The sequence below is a fragment of the Oncorhynchus clarkii genome, chromosome 22 (genome assembly GCF_045791955.1).
Source record: "Oncorhynchus clarkii lewisi isolate Uvic-CL-2024 chromosome 22, UVic_Ocla_1.0, whole genome shotgun sequence".
Classification (NCBI taxonomy): Eukaryota; Metazoa; Chordata; class Actinopteri; order Salmoniformes; family Salmonidae; genus Oncorhynchus; species Oncorhynchus clarkii.
The window spans coordinates 39,145,505-39,173,047 of record NC_092168.1 but is presented as its reverse complement, the minus strand read 5'-3'; the positions used below and the strand labels follow the sequence as shown (position 1 = coordinate 39,173,047).

At 43.4% G+C, this 27,543-nt stretch overlaps 1 protein-coding gene across 3 annotated transcripts; it reads left to right on the top strand.

Annotated features, from left to right (window-relative positions):
- On the top strand, positions 1-27,543 carry LOC139380890 (cyclic AMP-responsive element-binding protein 1-like). 3 transcript variants are annotated; one of them, XM_071124041.1, is made up of 8 exons: positions 1-118; positions 19,350-19,444; positions 22,194-22,340; positions 22,522-22,622; positions 22,711-22,859; positions 23,061-23,243; positions 23,464-23,620; positions 23,813-27,543. In XM_071124041.1, the coding sequence occupies exons 2-8, from the start codon at positions 19,358-19,360 to the stop codon at positions 23,955-23,957; spliced, it is 969 nt and encodes a 322-aa protein (XP_070980142.1). In that variant the 5' UTR covers positions 1-118; positions 19,350-19,357; the 3' UTR covers positions 23,958-27,543. The 3 variants fall into 3 exon arrangements, with proteins under 3 accessions (XP_070980142.1, XP_070980140.1, XP_070980141.1); XM_071124039.1 differs by having other exon boundaries at positions 9-118; positions 22,170-22,340; positions 23,813-26,468; XM_071124040.1 differs by having other exon boundaries at positions 9-118; positions 22,173-22,340; positions 23,813-24,173.

Sequence of the window (27,543 nt, the reverse complement as noted above, 5' to 3'; positions counted from 1 at the left end):
ACTCTGTTGTTGTTCTCGGTGACGCGACGGAGGTGTAGCCTGACGCGGTCTCTTACGTGTCGGCCTGAATAAAAGTGGAGCTCCGAGGGCCCGGGAGTGACGGAGGGAGTCTGTATCGGTAAGAGAAGACTAGTGTCCGGGAGGAAGAGAGACAAGGCGCGTCCCAAATAACATATAACCTGTCCGGGTTCGGCCCGGAGGGACAAAGAGATCATGGCGGCGGGCTTGTTACAGGCAGTCATGCAGACATGGAGGGAGGGGAGGCTGCTGCGGCGGCGAGTAGCCTGGAAAAAGACAGGGAATGAGGAGTAGGCTAGCCCGCCGGCAGGATCGAGTGGAACGTTGCTTGTTTGGACTGCATATTATGTGATGCGATTTTCCAATCAAATTCGCCCTGTCATGAAATCATAGTCTGTCTGTCCCTATAAAGATTGAAGGCTAATTTGCGCGTATTTGGTCTTGCCCAGCAGCCTAGCCTGTAGAATAGCAATGCAAAGGTAGCTGTCTAGATTGCATGTAGCCTACAAAATGTAGGGGTTAAACCAAACTCGACTGCTATATAATGTTTGTTACGAAAAATCTGGGTATTCTTGAACTTCAATTCTTAAAGTGCAAGATTATGTATCGGCTCCATATTATGACGTTTTTGTATTATTTTGTTTTTGTCCTCTATAGTTAAATCAACTATTTTGGGCGGAGGAGCGTTGTTGCTTGCCTTGTCTAAAATAAATTAACCTAGATACGAGCCCAGATTTGGATGTGGTTTATGTGTCTAAATGCCCGGGTCGCTACAATATGTCCCTACAATAATATGGCCCGTCATACTAGTCTATTTGTTTCTAGTCGTTTTTTGTTTGCCAAAACAATGTTAAAGCAAGTGTAGCCTAGTCGAAACCTCAAACACAGGCCACTGTTGTTTTTTTGCAGGCCCATTTTGGGATATTTACTTATTATACAGAATTATTTTGTTTCATATTGCTCCCAAAAGTTGACCTAAATGTAAATGTATGTATGTATGTATTGTATGTCACACAGAGGCGTCGGTCCCACTCTCCATGTGGCTCTCTGCCTTGTCACTGAGTTTAGCCTATTTTCGTATCTACTGATTGGTAGTGATGTGCAGTTCGTGGACGGTTCGTTCTTTATGAACGACTTTTTCCTGACTCGCGAGATATGCTTCGTTTTTCAGAGTGACTCGTTCGTTTTAGTCGTTCGTTTGACCTGCTGGCCGCAATGAATTGAACAGCACAATTACGCATTGAGAGGCCAAGCATGGGTAGCTGCAGTCCAATATGGCGGCCGGAGTGGGAGTGGGAGTATGGAAAACAAATCATCTAATTGGGCAGATTTGTTGCCACTCCTGACCGTTTTGCATGGCTGATTGGGCTGCGCGACGAGGCGATAGGCAGGCGACCAGTGCTGTATCGACGTGCCTGCTTACTTGAAGTGATTCCTGCAGCCTTCAAAAAAAAAAAGATATATATATATAACTATGCAAGTAGTTATTAAGGGACAAATTCTTATTTTCAATGACAGCCTAACCCGAACGACGCTGGGCCAATTGTGCGCCACCCTATGGTTGTGATACAGCCTGGATTCGAACCAAGGTCTGTAGTGACGCCTCTACCATTGACCGCTGCGCCACTCGGGAGCCAAGCCTGCTGGGTATCAAGGTTGTGTTGCTGCCGGTTGCTAACTTGGCCATATTTTTTTCTCTCACGTGATTTTACTTCAAGCAGGATAGCAGCCTACACAATAAATAATTAATACTGATAACCGTGTAGATGTCACGTTGATACATAGTCTACTATCAATGGAAAGGCCATGAGGCGGCAGGTAGCCTAGTGGTTTGAGTGTTGGGCCAGTAACCGTAAGGTTGCTGGATCAAATCCACGAGCTGACAAGGTAAAAATGTGTCGTTCTGATAGGAAGGGGCAGTATATCGTATTTTATTATATACCAGTATTTATGCAGGGACCGATTTGGGTATTTACTTTACCTTCTATACCGGTGTTTGAATGTTTGCTTTGTTAAATGTGAGACGCCATGTGCAATGTCCATTTTTATAGTTTACTTCGCAACTTGAGTCATCTCTCTTTCTCTCTGCGCCACTTTCAACACAGACCTAGCCACGCCCCCTGTCACTCGCATTTGATGTTCCTAAGACGAGACTCTAGCGTTCAGTCTGCATGGTAGTGATGGGCATTCCGGCTCGTTCGGCTCAGCTCACCCAAAAGAGCCGGCTCTTTGGGTCCCAAACGGCCCTTTAGAAAAAATGTTTGGTATTTCTTCAAGTAAAAACAGTTTGCGATAGTTTGACTATGATTGGTGTTAAAAGAATTATAATTATAATGAAATTATTAAATTAAATCATACTCTACCTTAACCACAATGTATTTAGTTAGACATGCATTGGTTTGTTATGAAAAAGAATGCTATTAAACATTTGCATTTAAAGTATAACTTTTTTATGTATATAAAAAAGTGCATATAAATCTAACCATTCAAAACGAATACAATCTGAACAACATGATAATAGAATATTGCATCATATCAAATAAAAAATAAATAATGTGCAGAACTGCAGCATCCCAGTGAAAACATGAAACTGGTCCCTCTTCTCTCTTCTTTACTGCCATGTTATAACCAGCATCCCAGTGAAAACATGAAACTGGTCCCTCTTCTCTCTTCTTTACTGCCATGTTATAACCAGCATCCCAGTGAAAACATGAAACTGGTCCCTCTTCTCTCTTCTTTACTGCCATGTTATAACCAGCATCCCAGTGAAAACATGAAACTGGTCCCTCTTCTCTCTTCTTTACTGCCATGTTATAACCAGCATCCCAGTGAAAACATGAAACTGGTCCCTCTTCTCTCTTCTTTACTGCCATGTTATAACCAGCATCCCAGTGAAAACATGAAACTGGTCCCTCTTCTCTCTTCTTTACTGCCATGTTATAACCAGCATCCCAGTGAAAACATGAAACTGGTCCCTCTTCTCTCTTCTTTACTGCCATGTTATAACCAGCATCCCAGTGAAAACATGAAACTGGTCCCTCTTCTCTCTTCTTTACTGCCATGTTATAACCAGCATCCCAGTGAAAACATGAAACTGGTCCCTCTTCTCTCTTCTTTACTGCCATGTTATAACCAGCATCCCACTGAAAACATGAAACTGGTCCCTCTTCTCTCTTCTTTACTGCCATGTTATAACCAGCATCCCACTGAAAACATGAAACTGGTCCCTCTTCTCTCTCTTCTTTACTGCCATGTTATAACCAGCATCCCACTGAAAACATGAAACTGGTCCCTCTTCTCTCTCTTCTTTACTGCCATGTTATAACCAGCATCCCACTGAAAACATGAAACTGGTCCCTCTTCTCTCTTCTTTACTGCCATGTTATAACCAGCATCCTAGTGAAAACATGAAACTGGTCCCTCTTCTCTCTCTTCTTTACTGCCATGTTATAACCAGCATCCCAGTGAAAACATGAAACTGGTCCCTCTTCTCTCTCTTCTTTACTGCCATGTTATAACCAGCATCCCACTGAAAACATGAAACTGGTCCCTCTTCTCTCTTCTTTACTGCCATGTTATAACCAGCATCCCACTGAAAACATGAAACTGGTCCCTCTTCTCTCTCTTCTTTACTGCCATGTTATAACCAGCATCCCACTGAAAACATGAAACTGGTCCCTCTTCTCTCTCTTCTTTACTGCCATGTTATAACCAGCATCCCACTGAAAACATGAAACTGGTCCCTCTTCTCTCTTCTTTACTGCCATGTTATAACCAGCATCCTAGTGAAAACATGAAACTGGTCCCTCTTCTCTCTCTTCTTTACTGCCATGTTATAACCAGCATCCCAGTGAAAACATGAAACTGGTCCCTCTTCTCTCTCTTCTTTACTGCCATGTTATAACCAGCATCCTAGTGAAAACATGAAACTGGTCCCTCTTCTCTCTCTTCTTTACTGCCATGTTATAACCAGCATCCCACTGAAAACATGAAACTGGTCCCTCTTCTCTCTTCTTTACTGCCATGTTATAACCAGCATCCCACTGAAAACATGAAACTGGTCCCTCTTCTCTCTTCTTTACTGCCATGTTATAACCAGCATCCTAGTGAAAACATGAAACTGGTCCCTCTTCTCTCTTCTTTACTGCCATGTTATAACCAGCATCCTAGTGAAAACATGAAACTGGTCCCTCTTCTCTCTTCTTTACTGCCATGTTATAACCAGCATCCTAGTGAAAACATGAAACTGGTCCCTCTTCTCTCTTCTTTACTGCCATGTTATAACCAGCATCCCACTGAAAACATGAAACTGGTCCCTCTTCTCTCTTCTTTACTGCCATGTTATAACCAGCATCCTAGTGAAAACATGAAACTGGTCCCTCTTCTCTCTTCTTTACTGCCATGTTATAACCAGCATCCCACTGAAAACATGAAACTGGTCCCTCTTCTCTCTTCTTTACTGCCATGTTATAACCAGCATCCCACTGAAAACATGAAACTGGTCCCTCTTCTCTCTTCTTTACTGCCATGTTATAACCAGCATCCCACTGAAAACATGAAACTGGTCCCTCTTCTCTCTTCTTTACTGCCATGTTATAACCAGCATCCCACTGAAAACATGAAACTGGTCCCTCTTCTCTCTTCTTTACTGCCATGTTATAACCAGCATCCTAGTGAAAACATGAAACTGGTCCCTCTTCTCTCTTCTTTACTGCCATGTTATAACCAGCATCCCACTGAAAACATGAAACTGGTCCCTCTTCTCTCTTCTTTACTGCCATGTTATAACCAGCATCCCACTGAAAACATGAAACTGGTCCCTCTTCTCTCTTCTTTACTGCCATGTTATAACCAGCATCCCACTGAAAACATGAAACTGGTCCCTCTTCTCTCTTCTTTACTGCCATGTTATAACCAGCATCCCACTGAAAACATGAAACTGGTCCCTCTTCTCTCTTCTTTACTGCCATGTTATAACCAGCATCCTAGTGAAAACATGAAACTGGTCCCTCTTCTCTCTTCTTTACTGCCATGTTATAACCAGCATCCCAGTGAAAACATGAAACTGGTCCCTCTTCTCTCTTCTTTACTGCCATGTTATAACCAGCATCCCAGTGAAAACATGAAACTGGTCCCTCTTCTCTCTCTTCTTTACTGCCATGTTATAACCAGCATCCCAGTGAAAACATGAAACTGGTCCCTCTTCTCTCTCTTCTTTACTGCCATGTTATAACCAGCATCCCAGTGAAAACATGAAACTGGTCCCTCTTCTCTCTCTTCTTTACTGCCATGTTATAACCAGCATCCCAGTGAAAACATGAAACTGGTCCCTCTTCTCTCTTCTTTACTGCCATGTTATAACCAGCATCCCAGTGAAAACATGAAACTGGTCCCTCTTCTCTCTTCTTTACTGCAATGTTATAACCAGCATCCCAGTGAAAACATGAAACTGGTCCCTCTTCTCTCTTCTTTACTGCCATGTTATAACCAGCATCCTAGTGAAAACATGAAACTGGTCCCTCTTCTCTCTCTTCTTTACTGCCATGTTATAACCAGCATCCTAGTGAAAACATGAAACTGGTCCCTCTTCTCTCTTATTTACTGCCATGTTATAACCAGCATCCTAGTGAAAACATGAAACTGGTCCCTCTTCTCTCTCTTCTTTACTGCCATGTTATAACCAGCATCCTAGTGAAAACATGAAACTGGTCCTTCTTCTCTCTCTTCTTTACTGCCATGTTATAACCAGCATCCCAGTTAAAACATTAAACTGGTCCCTCTTCTCTCTTCTTTACTGCCATGTTATAACCAGCATCACACAGCAATGCTGACCAGATTGAGCTTTTATGAGAGATTCACTTTCGAGAGGCTGATGCGGTTTCTTCTCTCAGTAGTTATTTGTCCCGTTTTCGAGAAGACCCTCTCAGAGGTGAACGGATGTGGCCACTATGCAGAGTCTCCCTGTCATGACTTTAGTAATCCATGGGTAGACAGAGGCCTTGTTCTTTCACCAGCTCAGAGGGTCTGCAGATCTTTGGAGGAGGGGCTCCTCCAAATAGGATCGCACCTCCATTATGGCATCTACTGAGGGATTCCTTCGTGCTGCATCCCCACTTGCTCTCTTGTCAAACAGCATCCAAACAGCAGACGTTTGTGGCACTACTGCTGGTGCTTCTGCTCCATCTGATCCCTCTTCTTCCTGTTGCCCTGGAGCCTGAGCCAGCTGACTGCTGGGGCTGTCCCTCCCTCTTCTTCCTGTTGCCCTGGTGCCTGAACCAGCTGACTTCTGGGGCTGTCCCTCCCTCTTCTTCCTGTTGCCCTGGTGCCTGAACCAGCTGACTGCTGGGGCTGTCCCTCCCTGCTGCTGAGGTTATTCTTTGAAGAGCCTCATCAATCGCTCTGGCATCACTGAAGGCTAGCTTCTTAAAGCTGGGGTCAAGTGCAACGGTTTCTGATGGCACGTGATTATATTCCATTCTGTGGAACTTTCTGTCCATTGATGAACATAGGGTGTCCATCAACTCTATGTCACACGTGGTTGCATTTGCTTCTCTCTGGCAGCTGGCTGTGATTAGCTGCAGATTCTTACACAGGAGTATCATTTTTGAAGCTGTCACATAGCTGAAAAGAGAGAACAGTAACTTATTAGTTCAGGTTCATGTTTTGTCTACTGATTCTACATTCTCATCTACTGCTCATATACATATTAAATAATGATGTAGTAATCGCTGCTTACTGTACCACTTCACTGATCTCCACAGTGACCTGCTCAAAGGGTTCCAGGACTCTGCACACCTCCTCCACCACCTCCCATTCCTCTTGGGTCAGAGCATCAACAGGTGCAATGGCCAGGTTAGACATGATAGCATCCTTTGACTCAAAAAACCGCTTCAACTTATAAAATGTTGAATTCCACCTTGTAGTGCAGTCTTGTTTAGGCCTCAGCTCAGGCATCCCCATCTGGCGTTGTGTAGATTTTAGTTTTTCAGCACCTACTGTGCTCCTGTGGAAGTATTCCACAGCTGCTTTCACTTTGTCCACAGTGGGCTTCATCACCTTCAGAGCATCTCTGACAATCAGGTTGATTGTGTGGGCAAGACATGGGTGATGGGTCCATTTAAAAATGTTCATTGCTTTGGTTATGTTCGCTGCATTGTCGCTAACACAACAGACCACTTTTCCATCTACTTGCCATTCTCTGGCCACTCTCAACAGTTTCTCTGCCAAGTTCTCTGAGGTATGTCTGTCGCTGAACACAAAGCAGTCCAGAAGACAGCTAGACATTGAAAAGGCTTCATTGAAGTGACATGTAACCGACTTGTAAGAAGTGGTTACCCTTGATGTCCAGCAGTCAGTGGTAAGGCAAACTGCAGTAGCTTTTGGACTCTTTCTTGCACTGAAGCCTGTGTGCTCTCGTACAGTTGTGGAATAAGTGATTTTGAAAGGGTTTTCCTGCTTGGAATTGTGTACATTGGATTTAGACTATTGATATAATTTCTGAAACATCTGACCTCCACGATCGAAAATGGCTGGAAATTGGTGGCAATCATTTTAGCCAATGCAGTATCAATTTGGCCTTGTTTTGCTACAGACATAGGCTTTGGCATAAACTAGTCCATGTTTTGGCAAATTCTACATTGTGCTCTAACATTGTCTACATTTTTTAAATGCATCCAAATGCAACTGTGCTTCCGACTCATTTTCCAGCTGTTTTTTTCACAGCTGTCCTTTCTCGCCTCGGCTGCTAAGTGTGTGACTGTGAGTGAGTTTGCTTGGCCCTCCCTTGCCCATCTTTGGTTCACTGGGTGACACTGGGTGTCTGATTAGTCTGAGGCTGTGAGTCGGAGCAGACAGTCAAAACGGATGTGTGTGAGCTTGAGCATTTAAGCCTATATTATTTTATTTATTTTTTGTTCTTTAAATTAGTTAATTCTATGAATTTAAATATTTTGATTATTCATATCTTAATTTTGTAATAATTTAATAAATAGATTTGGCTCTTCTGATATGCGAGCCGGCTCTCAACGTTCACCTTCAAGAGCCGGCTCTCAACGTTCACCTTCAAGAGCCGGCTCTCAACGTTCACCTTCAAGAGCCGGCTCTCAACGTTCACCTTCAAGAGCCGGCTCTCAACGTTCACCTTCAAGAGCCGGCTCTCAACGTTCACCTTCAAGAGCCGGCTCTCAACGTTCACCTTCAAGAGCCGGCTCTCAACGTTCACCTTCAAGAGCCGGCTCTTAGAGCCGACTCGTTCTCGAACAACCCATCGTGGTCAATGCAGCACATGCAACAGTGTTGATGACAGCAATGCTGTTTTCTCTTTGCTTCTTAATATAAATCAACTAGCGTTCTATAGTGACACTATTAGTTTGTGTTTCTTACATCAGCAAACAGCTAGTTTGTCTTTTCTTAGCACGTTGCCCTAAATCTTGTGAGACGCTAATTGTTTGCTGCTAATGGTAATAGCTAGCTAGCTAATAAATGTACTGAGTAAGAGCAAACGTAGCTAGCTAATACAGCCTGATAATACCAATGATGGTGTAGACCTAATCAGTATGTTGTTTGTGCAACAGTATCTTCTAAATCGAAGAGGAATATGCAAAGCAAGAATAGGTTAGCTACATGAAGTAGCTAAGAGAAAACATGCAATGTCGCCAAAGCTTATAGGGTCCCCTAGGAAACACTTATCAACACTTTAGTTCCTACCCTGTCACAGTAACTCTTCCCTGGCATTTGAATTCGTTGTCATCTCAAACAACACTGTATTCAAAGTGCCCACTATTATATTCTAACTATAGAATTAGAATAGTCATTATATTTCCATGATTCCAACAGTTTTGCTCTAATTCGCAAGTCAAATCGCAATTGCAACATTTGGTTAAAAAGAAGTCCTAGATGATTTGCCCATATTGTGCAGCCCGACGTGGCAGTGTGGAAATGATCTCAAATGAGCAGTGGTGTAAAGTACTTAAGTAAAAATACTTTCAAGTATTAACGTCATTTTATTTTTTGGTATCTGTGCTTTACTTTACTATTTTTTATTTTTGACAACTTTTACTTTTACTTTCGTACATTCCTAAAGAAAATAGTGTACTTTTTACTCCATACATTTTCCCTGACACCTAAAAGTATTCCGTTACATTTTGAATGCTTAGAAGGACAGGACAATTCACGCACTTGTCAAGAGGACATCCCTGGCCATCCCTACTGCCTCTGATCTGACGGAATCACTAAACACAAATGCTTTGTTTGTCAATTATGTCTGAGTGTTGGAGAATGCCCCTGACTATCCTTAAATAAAAAACAAGAAAATTGTGGCCATCTGGTTAGCTTAATGTAAGGAATTTGAAATGATTTATTATTTTACTTTTGATACTTAAGTACATTTAAAAACAAAAACTTTTGAACTTTTACTCAAATGTGATTTTACTGGATGACTTTCACTTGAGTCATTTTCTATTACAGTATCTTTACTTTTAATCAAGTATGACAATTGGATATTTTTTCCACCACTGCAATTGAGTGCAGGAAATGAAGAAATTATAAAGGTGTTGAATTGAATTGAACAGTATAAAACCATCAGAATGGAGAAAGCCCCATTGAAATCACTTAGACTGTATGTGTTGCCACCCTGGGATCACTCACTACTCATAAAGCACCCTGGGATCACTCACTACTCATAAAGCACCCTAGGATCACTCACTACTCATAAAGCACCCTGGGATCACTCACTACTCATAAAGTACCCTAGGATCACTCACTACTCATAAAGCACCCTAGGATCACTCACTACTCATAAAGCACCCTGGGATCACTCACTACTCATAAAGCACCCTAGGATCACTCACTACTCATAAAGCACCCTGGGATCACTCACTACTCATAAAGCACCCTAGGATCACTCACTACTCATAAAGCACCCTAGGATCACTCACTACTCATAAAGCACCCTAGGATCACTCACTACTCATAAAGCACCCTAGGATCACTCACTACTCATAAAGCACCCTGGGATCACTCACTACTCATAAAGCACCCTGGGATCACTCACTACTCATAAAGCACCCTAGGATCACTCACTACTCATAAAGCACCCTGGGATCACTCACTACTCATAAAGCACCCTGGGATCACTCACTACTCATAAAGCACCCTGGGATCACTCACTACTCATAAAGCACCCTGGGATCACTCACTACTCATAAAGCACCCTAGGATCACTCACTACTCATAAAGCACCCTAGGATCACTCACTACTCATAAAGCACCCTGGGATCACTCACTACTCATAAAGCACCCTGGGATCACTCACTACTCATAAAGCACCCTAGGATCACTCACTACTCATAAAGCACCCTGGGATCACTCACTACTCATAAAGCACCCTGGGATCACTCACTACTCATAAAGCACCCTAGGATCACTCACTACTCATAAAGCACCCTAGGATCACTCACTACTCATAAAGCACCCTGGGATCACTCACTACTCATAAAGCACCCTAGGATCACTCACTACTCATAAAGCACCCTGGGATCACTCACTACTCATAAAGCACCCTGGGATCACTCACTACTCATAAAGCACCCTAGGATCACTCACTACTCATAAAGCACCCTAGGATCACTCACTACTCATAAAGCAAATGTAGAAATGTATTATTCAAAAACAAAAAATACCGCCCAATTAAAAATAAAAAAATGCCGTGATATAATCTTTTGGCCATATCGCCCGGCCCCCCTGAACAAGGCAGTTAACCCCACTGTTCCCCGGGAGGCCGTCGTTGTAAATAAGAATTTGTTCTTAACTGACTTGCCTAGTTAAATAATAACAAAATGAATGGCAACAACACCGGGGGGGGGGGGGGGGGGGCCCTTCTCTCCAACTTAACAAGCTGTCCAACAAGGCATGGGAAGTCTACCTAGTAGCCGATATCAGGGTGACAGTCACAGTAAGCACACTCGCACAACGCATGAAGCAACAGTACACCCATCATCAATACTTTTAATCCAAAATAAACAATCGTCAGTTTTCTAACTGAAAATGTACCATTATTTGTGTAAAACTAGCAGTTATATTCGACTAAGACTCATCCTCTGGCTTCAAAACAGAAGTCCAAACTTGTGCAGTATAATAGCTCAATGTACGGTAGTTGCACAGCTCAATCAAAACCGTCTAAACTATAGCAGGGCGCTTTCAAAATACCCACTCGCCCATACTCCGGTCGCCCATACTCCGGTCGCCCATACTCCGGTCGCCCATACTCCGGTCGCCATACTCCGGTCGCCCATACTCCCTGTCGCCATACTCCGGTCGCCCATACTCCGGTCGCCCATACTCCGGTCGCCCATACTCCGGTCTCCATATTGTGATGCCACTACCACAGATTGACCAATAAACCAGATATTTCACCAGAGTAAAACATGTGAAGCATACAGTTGGCGTTTCCACTCACTTCCAAATATGGCCAGCAGTGGGAGAAGATGGATTTTGGCCGACATTCTGCTAATTTTCTTATTGATGAAACATTTGATCTCCATACAGTTTCCAAAACTAGAATGTGTAACAAAAAGAGTGGACTGCGTTTTGTAGACTTTACCCTTTGCCAAAGTTTCTGAAAATTGCGTTTAGAAGGAATGAAGGGTGAATTGAGTTATTGCACACGCACTTCACAGCTATAACGGAAATATACAAATAAATGATACAACCAATAGGATCTCACTAGCTTGTGTTTGGCCCCACCCACCTCCTTGCTTGTTCTGCCCAATATGATTAATTTCCTCCCATTGGAAACGACAGGCTCTGGTCTATCTTGGGTTAGTTATAAAAGTCTTTACCGCTTCACGGGTCAGCCATATTTGCACTTCTCCTAGATGGATTAGCTGACAATGTTGGGAAAACCATGTGCGCGCTTCAATAGGGCAGAAGTCTGTGAGTTGTTGTCATTCCGGATGGCCAGGTAGCTACCAACAATTACAGGAAACTGTCATGTGGGGAATCGTAAGTGACCAGTTTCATCTTGTTCTTGATAACATGTCTTGATTAGAGGTGTTTTCACTGATTTCATGTTAATGCTAATATGGCTACAATTTGCTATAACAATCACAGCAGGTGCTCATTGTGCAAGTTTATTTATGTTTTCAATAAACATTGGATGCAAAATATAGTTTACATGTTGTCAACAATCTAAGCCGACCACAGTCTGTTTTGCCCCATAGTTGCGCACACCTCAGTTTTGTTGCTAAACAACCAACCCGTCTATAGGAATACATTGAATTCTACACTATTTCAGTTAAATGTTTTGAGGACAAAGTTACGGTGCATTCGGAAATGATTCAGACCCCTTGACCTTTTCCACATTTTGTTACTTTGCAGCCTTACTCTAAAATGGATTAAATATGTTTTTCTTCATCAATCTACACACAATAACCCATAATGACAAAGCAAAAACAGGTTTTTAGAAATGTTTGCAAAAAACAGAAATACCTTATTTACATAAGTATTCAGACCGTTTGCTATGAAACTCAAAATTTAGCTCAGGTGCATCCTGTTTACATTGATCATCCTTGTTTCTACAACTTCATTGGAGTCCACCTGTGGTAAATTCAAATGATTTGGAAAGGCAAACACCTGTCTATATAAGGTGCCACAGTGCATGTCAGAGCAAAAACCAAGCCATGAGGTTGAAGGAATTGTCCGGACGGAGGCCGCTCCTCAGTAAAAGGCATATGACAGCCGCTTGTAGTTTGCCAAAAGACTCTCAGACCATGAGAAACAACATTCTCTGGTCTGATGAAACCAAGATTGGAGGAAACCTGGTACCATCCCTACTGTGAAGCATGGTGGTGGCAGCATCATGCTGTGGGGATGTTTTTCAGTGGCAGGGGACTGGGAGACCAACACCATCATTTACAAACAAAGCATGTGCTTAGTGAGTCCTCCAGATCAGAGGCAGTAGGGATGACCAGGGAGGTTCTCTGTTTAGTGAGTCCTCCAGATCAGAGGCAGTATGGATGACCAGGGAGGTTCTCTGTTTAGTGAGTCCTCCAGATCAGAGGCAGTAGGGATGACCAGGGAGGTTCTCTGTTTAGTGAGTCCTCCAGATCAGAGGCAGTAGGGATGACCAGGGAGGTTCTCTGTTTAGTGAGTCCTCCAGATCAGAGGCAGTAGGGATGACCAGGGAGGTTCTCTGTTTAGTGAGTCCTCCAGATCAGAGGCAGTAGGGATGACCAGGGAGGTTCTCTGTTTAGTGAGTCCTCCAGATCAGAGGCAGTAGGGATGACCAGGGAGGTTCTCTGTTTAGTGAGTCCTCCAGATCAGAGGCAGTAGGGATGACCAGGGAGGTTCTCTGTTTAGTGAGTCCTCCAGATCAGAGGCTGTAGGGATGACCAGGGAGGTTCTCTGTTTAGTGAGTCCTCCAGATCAGAGGCTGTAGGGATGACCAGGGAGGTTCTCTGTTTAGTGAGTCCTCCAGATCAGAGGCTGTAGGGATGACCAGGGAGGTTCTCTGTTTAGTGAGTCCTCCAGATCAGAGGCAGTAGGGATGACCAGGGAGGTTCTCTGTTTAGTGAGTCCTCCAGATCAGAGGCTGTAGGGATGACCAGGGAGGTTCTCTGTTTAGTGAGTCCTCCAGATCAGAGGCAGTAGGGATGACCAGGGAGGTTCTCTGTTTAGTGAGTCCTCCAGATCAGAGGCAGTAGGGATGACCAGGGAGGTTCTCTGTTTAGTGAGTCCTCCAGATCAGAGGCTGTAGGGATGACCAGGGAGGTTCTCTTGATAAGTGTGTGAATTCGACAATTATCCTGTCACTAACTCACTAAAATGTAACGACTACTTTTGGGTGTCAGGGAAAATGTATGGAGTAAAAAGTATATTATTTTCTTTAGGAATGTAGTGAAGTAAAAGTTGTCAAAAATATCAATAGTAAAGTACAGATACCCAAAAAAACGACATAAGTAGTACTTTACTTTAAAGTATTTGTACATAATTACTTTACACCACTGGTGCCAAGCGTGTAGAATCATACTCAAGAAGACTTAAGGCTGTAATTGCTGCAAAAAGTGCTTCAACAAAGTACTGAGTAAAGGGTCTGAATACTTATGTAAGTATAATATTTCCGTTTTATTTTTTATACATTTGCGAGGGGAAAGAAGAAAAAAACAGTTTTTGCTTTGTCATTATGGGGTGTTGTGATGTCATTATGGGGTATTGTGATGTCATTATGGGGTATTGTGATGTCATTATGGGGTGTTGTGTGTAGATTGACGAGGGGGGAGGAAAACTATTGAATCCATTTTAGAATGAGGCTGTAACATAACCAAATGTGGAAAAAGTCAAGGGGTCTGAATACTTTCCAAAGGCACTTGAAGTATTTTTGTTGTTGTTGTAGAGGAGACGGTAACATTAGTCATCTAAAATGTGTTTAGAAATATGCATTAAGGTGTCTATAATAGAATACATCTGGCAAAAATGAATGTAGACATTTCTATAGTTTCCCAAATATTTTTTACAATGGTGTGGGAGAGCCAAGCTGGAGGCATGGTGGCTTCAACACAATGGTGGGGGAGTTCCAAGGTGGAGGCATGGTGGCTTCAACACAATGGTGGGGGAGTTCCAAGATGGAGACATGGTGGCTTCAACACAATGGTGGGGGAGTTCCAAGATGGAGACATGGTGGCTTCAACACAATGGTGGGGGAGTTCCAAGATGGAGACATGGTGGCTTCAACACAATGGTGGGGGAGTTCCAAGGTGGAGGCATGGTGGCTTCAACACAATGGTGGGGGAGTTTCAAGATGGAGACATGGTGGCTTCAACACGATGGTGTGGGAGAGCCAAGCTGGAGGCATGGTGGCTTCAACACGATGGTGGGGGAGTGCCAAGGTGGAGACATGGTGGCTTCAACACGATGGTGGGGGAGTTCCAAGATGGAGACATGGTGGCTTCAACACGATGGTGGGGGAGTTCCAAGATGGAGGCATGGTGGCTTCAACACGATGGTGGGGAAGTTCCAAGATGGAGTCATGGTGGCTTCAACACAATGGTGGGGGAGTTCCAAGGTGGAGACATGGTGGCTTCAACACGATGGTGGGGGAGTTCCAAGATGGAGACATGGTGGCTTCAACACGATGGTGGGGGAGTGCCAAGGTGGAGGCATTGTGGCTTCAACACAATGGTGGGGGAGTTCCAAGGTGGAGGCATGGTGGCTTCAACACAATGGTGGGGAAGTTCCAAGGTGGAGGCATGGTGGCTTCAACACAATGGTGGGGAAGTTCCAAGGTGGAGACATGGTGGCTTCAACACAATGGTGGGGGAGTTCCAAGATGGAGACATGGTGGCTTCAACACGATGGTGGGGGAGTTCCAAGATGGAGGCATTGTGGCTTCAACACATCACCCCTAATTAGTAATCGAGTGTGTATATTTAAATCATTGGGCTCAGCATCTGCTCTGACCACCAACTGTCTGTCATGTGCGCGCACAGAAATAGATCATGCTGCAGGCAGCATAGAGAGGAAATGCATGTTTAGAGCTGATACATGATCACACGGTGCAAGAGTGAATGCAGTCAATTGATTATTGAATGTTATCAATGGACACAGCTTTGTAGAACCAAAACATGCATAGCCTGCCTCTGCTCAACACTCAAACTCGAATGAATCGTTGGGTGGCTGCTGCAGTTCGCAAATGATAGCTTATTGGGCAAATCTCTCTCCTGGGGCAGTCAAAAAATGTCATTCCGTTCATAATCTATTCCGGTGGCGGCCGCACCTAGACTTCGTTTCAAATGTCAAAAAAAATAACCTTATTTGTATGCTTATCAATCACAGTTTCACGCACAGTTTTATACGTTTCAGTTACAGATGTCAGATCCCATAAAGATGAGAGCTCCAATATGGTGAACGAGAGGCTTGAGGAATCATGATTCTTTTGAGTTTTTAGTTCATCGTTCGCCGATAGGGGATCCAGCGTGTTCTGGGCATTACTGAATCAAATGAACCAAATGAGTCGAAATATTAGTTATTTTGACTGAAAGAGTCTAAAAGATCCAAGTCAATAAGAAGAGGCGTACTTCCCATCACTACTGAATGTGCCCTTTCGAGAGGATCACTTTTGTCAAGTCCCCTTTTCAATTGTGTTGCATTATGGGGATAAAAATTGTCCGACTTGCGCCTACATATCTTCTAGCAGGTTACCATTTTTCGTCATGAATCTTGTTCTGGAGCCAGCTCAGCAGTGGTCACTAGCTAGTACAACCACAAAGTCATCAAATCTGATTTTAAACCGAACTTTAACCACACTACTAACCCTAATGCCTAACTTTAAATTAAGACCAAAAAAGCACATTTTTGTTTTCATACATTTAGCAATATAGCAATTTTTACAAAATAGCATTTTTTTACTTTTCAGCTGGCCTACTTGATTTACAAGGCAGAGTGAGTGACTTTGGCTGTTTCTCTTCCTGTGTCTGTACCTGGCACCTCTTCCATTACCTTTCTTTACCACTGAAGAAGAGGGCTTGTGGCTGCTGGCCCTCTCTCCACAACCAGACTTCCATGTCTAACAGCCAGCCAACGCACACTGGCAGTAGGTGGATTTCCAACATGGAATTCTCTGACAGAACTCTGTTGGGATGGCAAACCAGACTAGCAGCACAACAAGTCACAACACATCAGTCGTGTCGTGTGTGGTGAATCATTTCTCTGACTAGTCTGGATACATGGCATGTTGACAAGACAGTGGTAGAGAAGGGGGAAAGGGTTTTGGAAAGCAGGGGAAGAAACGGCCTGTAGGGGACAAAGCCAATGCATGACATGTTGATTATTGGGTGTCTCGCAGTGCGCATGCCTGCCAAGTATCTGAGTCGGTCAGACTCGTGGAGTCGAGCAGCAGCTTGCCTATTGGTGAACATTTTGAAGCCTAAAAGTTCAGAAAAGGAAGAAATTGGGATGCATAAATAATGGCACACTATCTCCTATATAGTGCACTATGTTTGACCAGAGCCCTATGATCCTTATGGGGCCCTGGTCAAAAGTAGTGCACTGTATAGGGATAGGGTGTCATTTCAGATGTAGCCATTAGGTGGATCTACAGGCCTTCTGCTGAACAAGGTGCCCCAGAGGACTGGGGGGAAATGTCAGCTGCCCAGACACACACTAGCTGCAGGGAGGAAAGTGACACAATGAAATGAATGACTTCTCCAGGGAGCGTGTATGTGTGCGTGTGTGTGTGTGAGAGATGTAGAGGTCTTCACAGGTCCAACAAGTTGGACCCGTTTTGAAATGGACCTGTGTCTTTCCCACCCAGACCCAATATGCATATTTTGTTGTTGTGTATATATAGACACGTTCTGAAGGGACCCGAGGACAGGGAGGGAGGGAAGCAGTAGAAAAGTAATTTGTTTTAGGCTAACTGAGGCTGCATGCACTTTCTCATCCTACAGTTACAAACAACAACAACTCCATTCAGAATATTAAGTAGCAGCATACCTGTTGGCTCTTGGTCGCTGTAGCCTTCTCCTTTAACATGGTGCGAGGCTCTATGACTGTAGCCTATTGCTGCTTTGATGACTTCTGATTGGCCAATAACAACAACAAGCTACACACGCCACTCTCATGAAAATCAAAGAGCAGTAGCATAAATTTTACCATTGTTCTCTTTCTCTCTCTACTGAAGCAGTCACGTTTGGATCTATATTGGTACTTCCGAACAAGTCATTTGAAATTACACATACCCGATGACCCATGAAAATCAGATCAGACCCAGGCCCGTGACATTATTTAGAATTCTTGATCCGAACCCTCTCGGGTATAGGTGGATCTGCGAAGACCTGTAGTGTGATGCGCTCATGTGTTTATAACCCAGAAATTGGCCACTTCCTCACTCCACTACAGGGTTGGTCTCTAAGGTATTCCTCAGCCAGAATGCAAGGCTTTTTTCTTTGTAATCATGACGTCAGTTTTCCAGTGGTTGTCTCAGGACGTTCCTAAAATAAATGACATTGTCAAAGGGTTGCCCTAAGTCCCTCACTTACACGTACTGTATATTTACAGTATATACACTGGAGTGTACAAAACATTAAGCACAACTTCCTAATATATATATACATATATATCCCTGTGTCGAAAGCGTTCCACAGGGATGCTGGCCCATGTTGTGTCAAGTTGCCTGGATGTCATTTGGGTGGTGGACAGTTCTTGATACACACACGGGCAACAGTTGAGCGTGAAAAACCCAGCAGCATATACCGTTCAAAGGTACTTCAAAATCCGTTATCTTGCCCATTCACCCTCTGAATGGCACACACATGCACAATCCATGTCTCTATTGTCTCAAGACGTAACACTCTTTTATTTAATCGGTCTCCTCTCATTCATCTACACTGATTTGAAGTGGATTTAACAAGTGACCTAAACAAGGGATCATAGCTTTCACCTGGTCAGTCTGTGTCATGGGAAAAGCATCTTAATGTTTTTTTATAAACTGTGTGGGTCGAGCCCTGAATGCTGATTGGCTGACCGCCATTGAATATATCAGATCATATACCATGGGTATGAGACAACATTTATTTATACTGCTCTGGTAACCAGTTTATAATAGCAATAAGGCACATCAGGGTTTGTGGTATATGACCAATATATCATGGCTAAGGGCTGTATCCAGGCACTCTGCGTTGCGTCTTGATTAAGAACAGCCCGTAGCCCGTACCACACCCCCAGGCCTTATTGCTTAAGTATACTCAGTGTCGAAGACTATGATAAAGCTCAGGAATAGCTTTGAGCGCTGTCTGTGAAGGTGCCATATTAACCTTCACTCGACCTCTCAGTCACATCTGTGAGAAGTGGCTTCGCCCTGCTGTACTTAAAAGAAGGTACAAGCTATCATGTTGACATTTAAGTGACACAAGTCATATACAACTTTGTCAGTTATAAACAGACTCATTATACACGTCTTATTTCAGTTATTAGCTACTTTATTCATAAAAACTGGAAGGACATCTGTGGTCATAGTCTTATATGGATGTGTACAAACAAACACTTGGCTAACAGACAGAGAGAAGCTTTCCACTGACTAATGAACTCTACAGGAAGATTAATGACATGCATTTCTTACAATGTGATATTACATGATAATACCAGTTAACTATCAATTGTGTCGAAGTCTTCAGAATATTTACTTGTAGAAAATACTACAAAGCAGTAAGGCTACTACCATTTTGTCAATAAAAACCAGCTGAAAGGATCATTAGTGATTTTCTCCTTGTTGATCATAAGATATGCATCAGAAAGTCTTCTGTAACCCTCTTGTACTCCGCTCCCCTTTTCCCCAACAGCTAAGTCGATGACCATGGAGTCGGCAGCAGAGGTTCAGCAGGAAGGAGACACAGCCGTGTCAGAGACAGACAGCCAACAGATCGCCCACTCACAGGTTAGTACCCTGCCACATACTGGTACAGCACCTCATCACTACTACCACTCACAGGTTAGTACCCTGCCACATACTGGTACAGCACCTCATCACTACAACCACTCACAGGTTAGTACCCTGCCACATACTGGTACAGCACCTCATCACTACAACCACTCACAGGTTAGTACCCTGCCACATACTGGTACAGCACCTCATCACTACTACCACTCACAGGTTAGTACCCTGCCACATACTGGTACAGCACCTCATCACTACTACCACTCACAGGTTAGTACCCTGCCACATACTGGTACAGCACCTCATCACTACAACCACTCACAGGTTAGTACCCTGCCACATACTGGTACAGCACCTCATCACTACAACCACTCACAGGTTAGTACCCTGCCACATACTGGTACAGCACCTCATCACTACTACCACTCACAGGTTAGTACCCTGCCACATACTGGTACAGCACCTCATCACTACTACCACTCACAGGTTAGTACCCTGCCACATACTGGTACAGCACCTCATCACTACTACCACTCACAGGTTAGTACCCTGCCACATACTGGTACAGCACCTCATCACTACTACCACTCACAGGTTAGTACCCTGCCACATACTGGTACAGCACCTCATCACTACTACCACTCACAGGTTAGTCTACACTGCCTCCCTGTCTCTCTACCACACACTGCTACATCTACCACATACTGCTGCTACACACTACTACATACTCACTGACTGATAGGGTATGTGCTGACACTCCACACACACGGCAGAGATCTGAGAGACGGTAATCAGCATGACCCTGTAGTACTAGAAATCTGGTCACCTACCAGAGGAGGCTGGTGGGAGGAGCTATAGGGGGATGGCTCATTGTAATGGCTGGAATGCAGGCAGGAGACTGTAAAATGGCCAGGTGACCAAGCCGAGACAGTAGGATGTCACAGAATATACTGTACATACTTACATCACTCACGCTACCGTTTCATTCGCATACACACAAGAAATTCGTACAGTTAATGTCGGAAGTTTACATACACTTAGGTTGGAGTCATTAAAACTTGTTTTTCAACCACTCCACACATTTCTTGTTAACAAACTATAGTTTTGGCAAGTCGGTTAGGACACCTACTTTGTGCATGACACAAGTAATTTTTCCAACAATTGTTTACAGACAGATTATTTAACTTATAACTAACTCACTGTATCACAATTCCAGGGGGTCAGACGTTTACATGCACTAAGTTCACTGTGCCTTTAAACAGCTTGGAAAATGGCTTTAGAAGCTTCTGATAGGCTAATTGACATAATTTGAGTCAATTGGAGGTGTGGCTGTATTTCAAGGCATACCTTCAAACTCAGGGCCTCTGCTTGACGTCATGGGAAAATCAAAAGAAATCAGCCAAGACCTCAGAAAAGAAATTGTAGACCTCCACAAGTCTGGTTCATCCTTGGGAGTAATTTCCAAACACCTGAAAGTACCACGTGCATCTGTACAAACAATAATACGCAAGTATAAACACCATGGGATCATGCAGCTGTCATACCGCTCAGGAAGGAGACGCGTTCTGTCTCCTAGAGATGAACGTACTTTGGTGGGAAAAGTGCAAATCAATCCCAGAACAACAGCAAAGGACCTTGTGAAGATGCTGGAGGAAACAGGTACAAACGTATCTATATCCACAGTAAAACGAGTCCTATATCGACATAATCTGAAAAGCCACTGCTCCAAAACCGCCATTAAAAAAAGCCAGACTACGGTTTGCAACTGCACATGTGGACAAAGATCGTACTTCTTGGAGAAATGTCCTCTGGTCTGATGAAACAAAAATAGAACTGTTTGGCCATAATGACCATCGTTATGTTTGGAGGAAAAAGGGGGAGGCTTGCAAGCCGAAGAACACCATCCCAACCGTGAAGCACACGGGTGGCAGCATCATGTTGTGGGGGTGCTTTGCTGCAGGAGGGACTGGTGCACTTCACAAAATAGATGGCATCATGAGGACTGAAAATTATGTGGATATATTGAAGCAATATCTCAAGACCACAGTCAGGAAGTTAAAGCTTGGTCGCAAATGGGTCTTCCAAATGGACAATTACCCCAAGCATACTTCCAAAGTTGTGGCAAAATGGCTTAAGGACAACAAAGTCAAGGTGTTGGAGTGGCCATCACAAAGCCCTGACCTCAATCCTATAGAACATTTGTGGGCAGAACTGAAAAAACGCGTGCGAGCAAGGAGGCCTACAAACCTGACTCAGTTACTCCAGCTCTGTCAGGAGGAATGGGCCAAAATTCACTCAACTTATTGTGGGAAGCTTGTGAAAGGCTACCCGAAATGTTTGACCCAAGTTAAACCATTTAAAGGCAATGCTACCAAATACTAATTGAGTGTATGTAAACTTCTGGCCCACTGGGAATGTGATGAAAGAAATAAAAGCTGAAATAAATCATTCTCTCTACTTTTATTCTGACATTTCACATTCCTAAAATAAAGTGGTGATCCTAACTGACCTAAGACAGGGAATGATTAAATGTCAGGAATTGTGAAAAACTGTGTTTAAATGTATTTGGCTAATGTGTATTTAATTGTCCGAATTCAACTGTACCCATACAGATACAAAATAATGTATTTTATAAACGTACGTAGTATGGCCCAGAAAACCCCAAGTTTTTCCATACTAGGAGAGACTCGGGGGTTCTAGTCATAGGTGTGTCCCCCCTGGACAGCAGGATTATGTTTATGCTTTGCAGGTTTCCATGGCAGCGGGCCACGCCACGTCCAGTGGTCCTACGGTCACCCTGGTGCAGCTGCCCAACGGTCAGACGGTCCAGGTTCACGGGGTCATCCAGGCTGCTCAGCCCTCGGTCATACAGTCACCACAGGTCCAGACTGTTCAGGTGAGTAGACCTTCTCATCTAACCTTTTATTTATAATACCTAAAACTTTAGCTTAGATACACCAACTTTGCACCCTGGGTACAACTCTGACCACCACAACAGGACGCAAGAAGAATATACTGTGATGGAGCTAGTATTATTTCACAGCCCAGCACTAACACACCTGATTGAACTGTTTCAGATCTCCAACATAGCAGAGAGGGAAGACTCCCAGGAGTCAGTGGACAGTGTGACTGACTCTCAGAAACGCAGAGAGATCCTCTCACGACGCCCCTCATACAGGTACACTTTGATGTTTGTGTGATCATGCTGTACTGTGACGACTGTTAGTGTGCGTTTTATCTAACGTCCTGACCTCTGACCCTAACAGAAAGATCCTGAATGACTTGTCATCAAATGACACCCCGGGGGTTCCCAGGATTGAGGAAGAGAAGTCAGAGGAGGACCTAGCGCCTGCCATCACCACGGTTACCATGCCCACATCATGCCCTATCTACCAGACCAGCAGTGGCCAGTACAGTACGTCACCTTTGACCCTTCGTTCTTTTACTCAATAATGTCACTGACAAAGAGTTTATTTACAGTAAGAGGGTAGTTTAAGCAAGATCTTTAGTTGTTTATGTTGCAACCTTATCCACAAACTCTCTCTCATATCTCTCATTCTCTCTCGCCCCCTCCCTTTCTTTCTATCTCTCCCTCCCCCTCCCTCTCCTCTCTCAGTCGCAATCACCCAAGGCGGTGCAATCCAGTTGGCCAATAACGGAACAGACGCGGTCCAGGGACTGCAGACCCTGACCATGTCTAACGCTGCGGCCGCCCAGCAGGGCACCACCATCCTGCAGTACGCCCAGACCTCGGACGGCCAGCAGATCCTGGTGCCCAGCAACCAGATGGTAGTGCAAGGTGAGTGGTAGTGCAGACACTGGCCTTACCTCTTTGAACTCACAAACAGACAACGGTGTGTTTTAATGGAATCAGTTTGAGCTCATCTAAAAGAGATAATGAGTAGTTATCCTGGGTGCCAGGTCATCTGTATATCAGTAATCCATTGCAACTGCAATGTAGTAGATTTCTAAAAGATGGTTCCATATTTCACCTCCTGGATCATGCCATTGTTCCCCAGCTGCGTCTGGAGATGTGCAGGCCTACCAGATCCGCACGGTCCCCAACAGCACCATCGCCTCTGGGGTGGTCATGGCTTCCTCCCCTGCCCTGTCTGGCCAGGGGGGCCCAGAGGTAGAAGTTACCCGCAAGAGAGAGGTCAGACTCATGAAGAACAGGTAAGGACATACAGTCAGAGTGAGGTTCTCTTTGGTTATGGTCCACTGTGAACTCCATCTAGTGTTACACCTGTCTGCATTAAGTAAAGTGTAACCAAGATCCTAGAGAGATGCTGTGCACCATCCCATACTAGCTGAGCCAATAGCCGGAGGTTTCCCTGACTGTGTCTTGGTCCTTGTTGTGCCACACAGAGAGGCGGCCCGCGAGTGTCGCAGGAAGAAGAAGGAGTATGTCAAGTGTCTGGAGAACCGCGTGGCCGTGCTGGAGAACCAGAACAAAACCCTGATAGAGGAACTGAAAGCACTTAAAGACCTGTACTGCCATAAATCTGAATAGCCCCAAACTACCCCATCAGACTGCCCACCGACCTGTACAGACTCTGCCAAGCGTTTGCCCCCAGGCATGACCCCTGACATCTGAAGCAAGAGGATGTGAGAGAGAAGACAGAATGAAAATGGATTGATGGACGGGAGATCAGTGACGGACAGTGCTTTGTGGGAATTGTAGTTTTGTAGGTAAACACAACCACCCCAGCCAATACGTCCCCCAATCTCCCATCCATCCAATCTATTTTCACCATGTCTTCTCTCTCACATCCTCTTGCTTCCACTCCTTCTTCTCCCGCTCACTTGTTAACCACCTTTTCTTTTATCTTCTCCTCTCCCAACTTGTCTCAATATGATCACATCGTGGAACACGAAAGAGGAGGATTCATGTGTCAGTTGTGTATCCAGAGATAACGTGATGAAACAAAACACTAACTCTTACACTATTCAAGCTTCTTGTATGGGGTTTGTTTACTGGGAAGTCAAGCCACAGACTTCCCACATTGTTAGTCATTTTTTTATTAACCCGAAGCCTCTTATGTAATCACTAACAATGGTTAGCCAATCAAACAAGAGGGTTAGTGTCTGACTGTCCAATAAGCTCAAGAGGAGGTCAAAACAAGGAAGTCAAGACAGCCTCTAGAACCCTGGTATTGGAGTCCGTTAGGACATGTATATGAGATTGCTTTGCACAGTAGATCAAATGAGATCAGATCATGTTGTTTTGAGTTAAACCTCCATGATCAAGATAACCCATCAACTCAGAGTCATCTTCCATTTCAACTGTCTTGGGTGTTTTCTTCCCTTTGTTACTTGTTGATATCTGAGATTTTATAAACTTTTGTTACACTCTAAAGATGTAGGTTGTTGCTGGGTTGGCGGTGGAATTTGGATCCCATATAACTACTAAAGGAAACACATTAATATCTGCAGATAGGAACCAATTGTCAGTACACTCCACAGCCTGAAATTCATCCAAGTAAATCTTGCTGGAATAGATCATTTTGTTATCTCCGGCATAGATACATACACATATTTACAGTGAGTGAATGACTGTACATGCGTACATATGATTACATATGACATAACAATAAGTTACTAGGTTCACATAGGACTTGGGATCCATCTTCCAACGTCACATACTTTGTGTTCTGTTCATGATTGGATAAAGTAGTACCATGTTGTATTACATATGAGTTATTTTTCTTTTGATATTATTACTGTACATGGAGCCTACAGCATGTGTAGATTTTGCTATGATATTTCTATTGATTTGGGAGAGAAAAAAATCTTATGCATAATATGAAACCAATATAGATTTACGTATTTGTATCATACACTGCAGTACATAAAATGTAAACGATATACAGTACATCTATATTCCTTTAGCTTACCAGGCTTATCACAATGCCAGCAGATAAAAGGCCTTTTTAAAACTCCTCTGCTCATCTTTAGGTTTTGTTAACCTAATGTAGCAGGCGTTTCTCTCTTTCTGGTCCTGACGAGAAAAATAAACTGTCAGGAGAGGTTCTCTTTTGCACTGTTGAACCAATCCTGTAAATGTGGAGGAGGAGTTAAGATGGAGTGTCGGCTTGTTAACGTCTGAAAACGGAAATGTCGTCACAGGCTCACTTTCCATTCCCCCTGAAAACCAGATGCATCCGGTAGAGTCCAAACCCGCACAGAGTGCCTTTTCTAGACAGACAAGTGGACAGCCTGTTTGAAGTTATTACGGACCCACAAGATATATCACTTCAATTATTGCTCTAGGTTTCATTAAGGCTGTAAATGGCTAAGAAATCAATTTGATGCTTCCTGCCAAACCACTCATCTGTACAGAGGACTGAGAGCCCCAAGTGGTTGTAAAATCCTCGAGTGAACGTTGTAACAGGTTTACTACAAATGTATTTTATCACAGAGGCCTGTGAAATGTATCTTTTTTTTAACTTGTTATATTTTTCCTCGTAGAAAAGGCAGCAACACCATGATGCACCGAAAGCTGTTTTCCTTTTTGTATGATGGTATTATGTCATGTGAAACGTCACAGTACAGTAAATGCATTTGTTTCAGTTTTTATTCATTGTGCTTTATGAATAAGAATTAATTTTAGACACCAGAACACTATGGTTCAGCCAGTTCCAAACTTGTAATATCTCAATACAAAACGTGATCTGTGGAAATAATCAGTACCAAAATCCTAGTTTGTTAGTCTTTTTGTATTCAGGAGGACGCATCGGGAATCTAAATATTTTCAATCTGGGTGAACCATGAAAAACAAATCAACACATTGGAATTTCAAAAACTATCTTCAATGTGAATACCCAGATTTATCTCACACTCATCTAACATAAAGCATTGCTTCCTGAGTTTTCAGTTTGCTGTTGGGGTGGGGATAAAGGGTAGCCTAAATATGACTGATGAAGTTTGTTAATGCTTTGTATTTGTACTGTGTTTGTATGTTGAGATTAAGGCAATCCAGTGTTGCTCTTTTTTTATACATTAAAGGACTGTTTCAAATGTACTGTATTCATCACGTTATCTGAATGTTGTAAATAGGGAAGTGGGTTGGGGTGAAATGGTCACAGAAAGAAGTGTGAATCTACAATGGCACCACTGTAATTGTGTTCTTCTGTTGTGAGCAAATGGCAAAGCCATCCGTTGATTTGTATGGATAATCCCTCCTTCCTGGCCCTACAGTGCTTCACACAGACGATTTGACGTGATACATTGCAGAGGTGATCTCTTAGCAGAGCTTTGTCAGGGTAGATTATGTATTCATGCTGAGGGAATGCAATTTGACACAAGCACACCTTGAGCCTCAGCTTTGCCGACTTTGGGGGAAAAAAAACGATTATTTTATGACAGAAGAGCAGATCTGACAAGAGCAGGACCCAGTTTACCAAAAGCATCTTTTGAAAAAGTATCAATTTCACAGGCCTCTGTGATAAAATACATTGTAGTAAACCTGTTACAACATTCGCTCGAGGCTCTCAGCCCTCAATACAGATGAGCGGTGTGGCAGGCAGCATCAAATTGATTTCTTAGCCACTTACAGCTAAATGAAACCTAGTGCATTTTGGGAAACCGGGCCCAGGTCAATGCCTCTAACAACACAGCATGTGAGATTTGCTTGAAAAGAACATGAATTGTCATCTTGACAAAATACCAGTGAAGATGCCAATCGGTCAATTTGTTTATTTGTATTACATTCAGTTTAAGTAGCTGAATTAATGGAAGAATATCTATAGCTTACAGTGGTTTGATTTCTGGAGCATTTTGAGGTTCATAGAAACCTGACTTTACTTCCTGCATGAACAGCCTGTCACAGCCAAACTTTGAACAATAACCTATTTCTGAACTTTTATGCCCTGTTTGTATATTGCTAATTTTACAAGTTGTAATCTTTAAATACTGTTTATTGTAGGTAATGTAATCCTGTTAGGGGAGGTTTTATTGTGTTCCAGTGGTGTATCAGTCAGTTGTATATACTGTGAACAGCATTACCTTGCTAAACACGCCACACTCGACAGATTTGAAAGTGCTATGTAACACTTATTGTACCGCTCTTTTGGAAACAATAAATTGCATTCAAAGTG

Coding starts and splice junctions, on each gene's coding strand:
- LOC139380890 (XM_071124039.1), top strand. CDS start 19,358: ATGACCATGGAGTCGGCAGCAGAGGTTCAGCAGGAAGGAGACACAGCC. Junction 19,445..22,169: donor AACAGATCGCCCACTCACAG/GTTAGTACCCTG, acceptor CCCCCTGGACAG/CAGGATTATGTTTATGCTTT. Junction 22,860..23,060: donor GACCAGCAGTGGCCAGTACA/GTACGTCACCTT, acceptor CTCCTCTCTCAG/TCGCAATCACCCAAGGCGGT.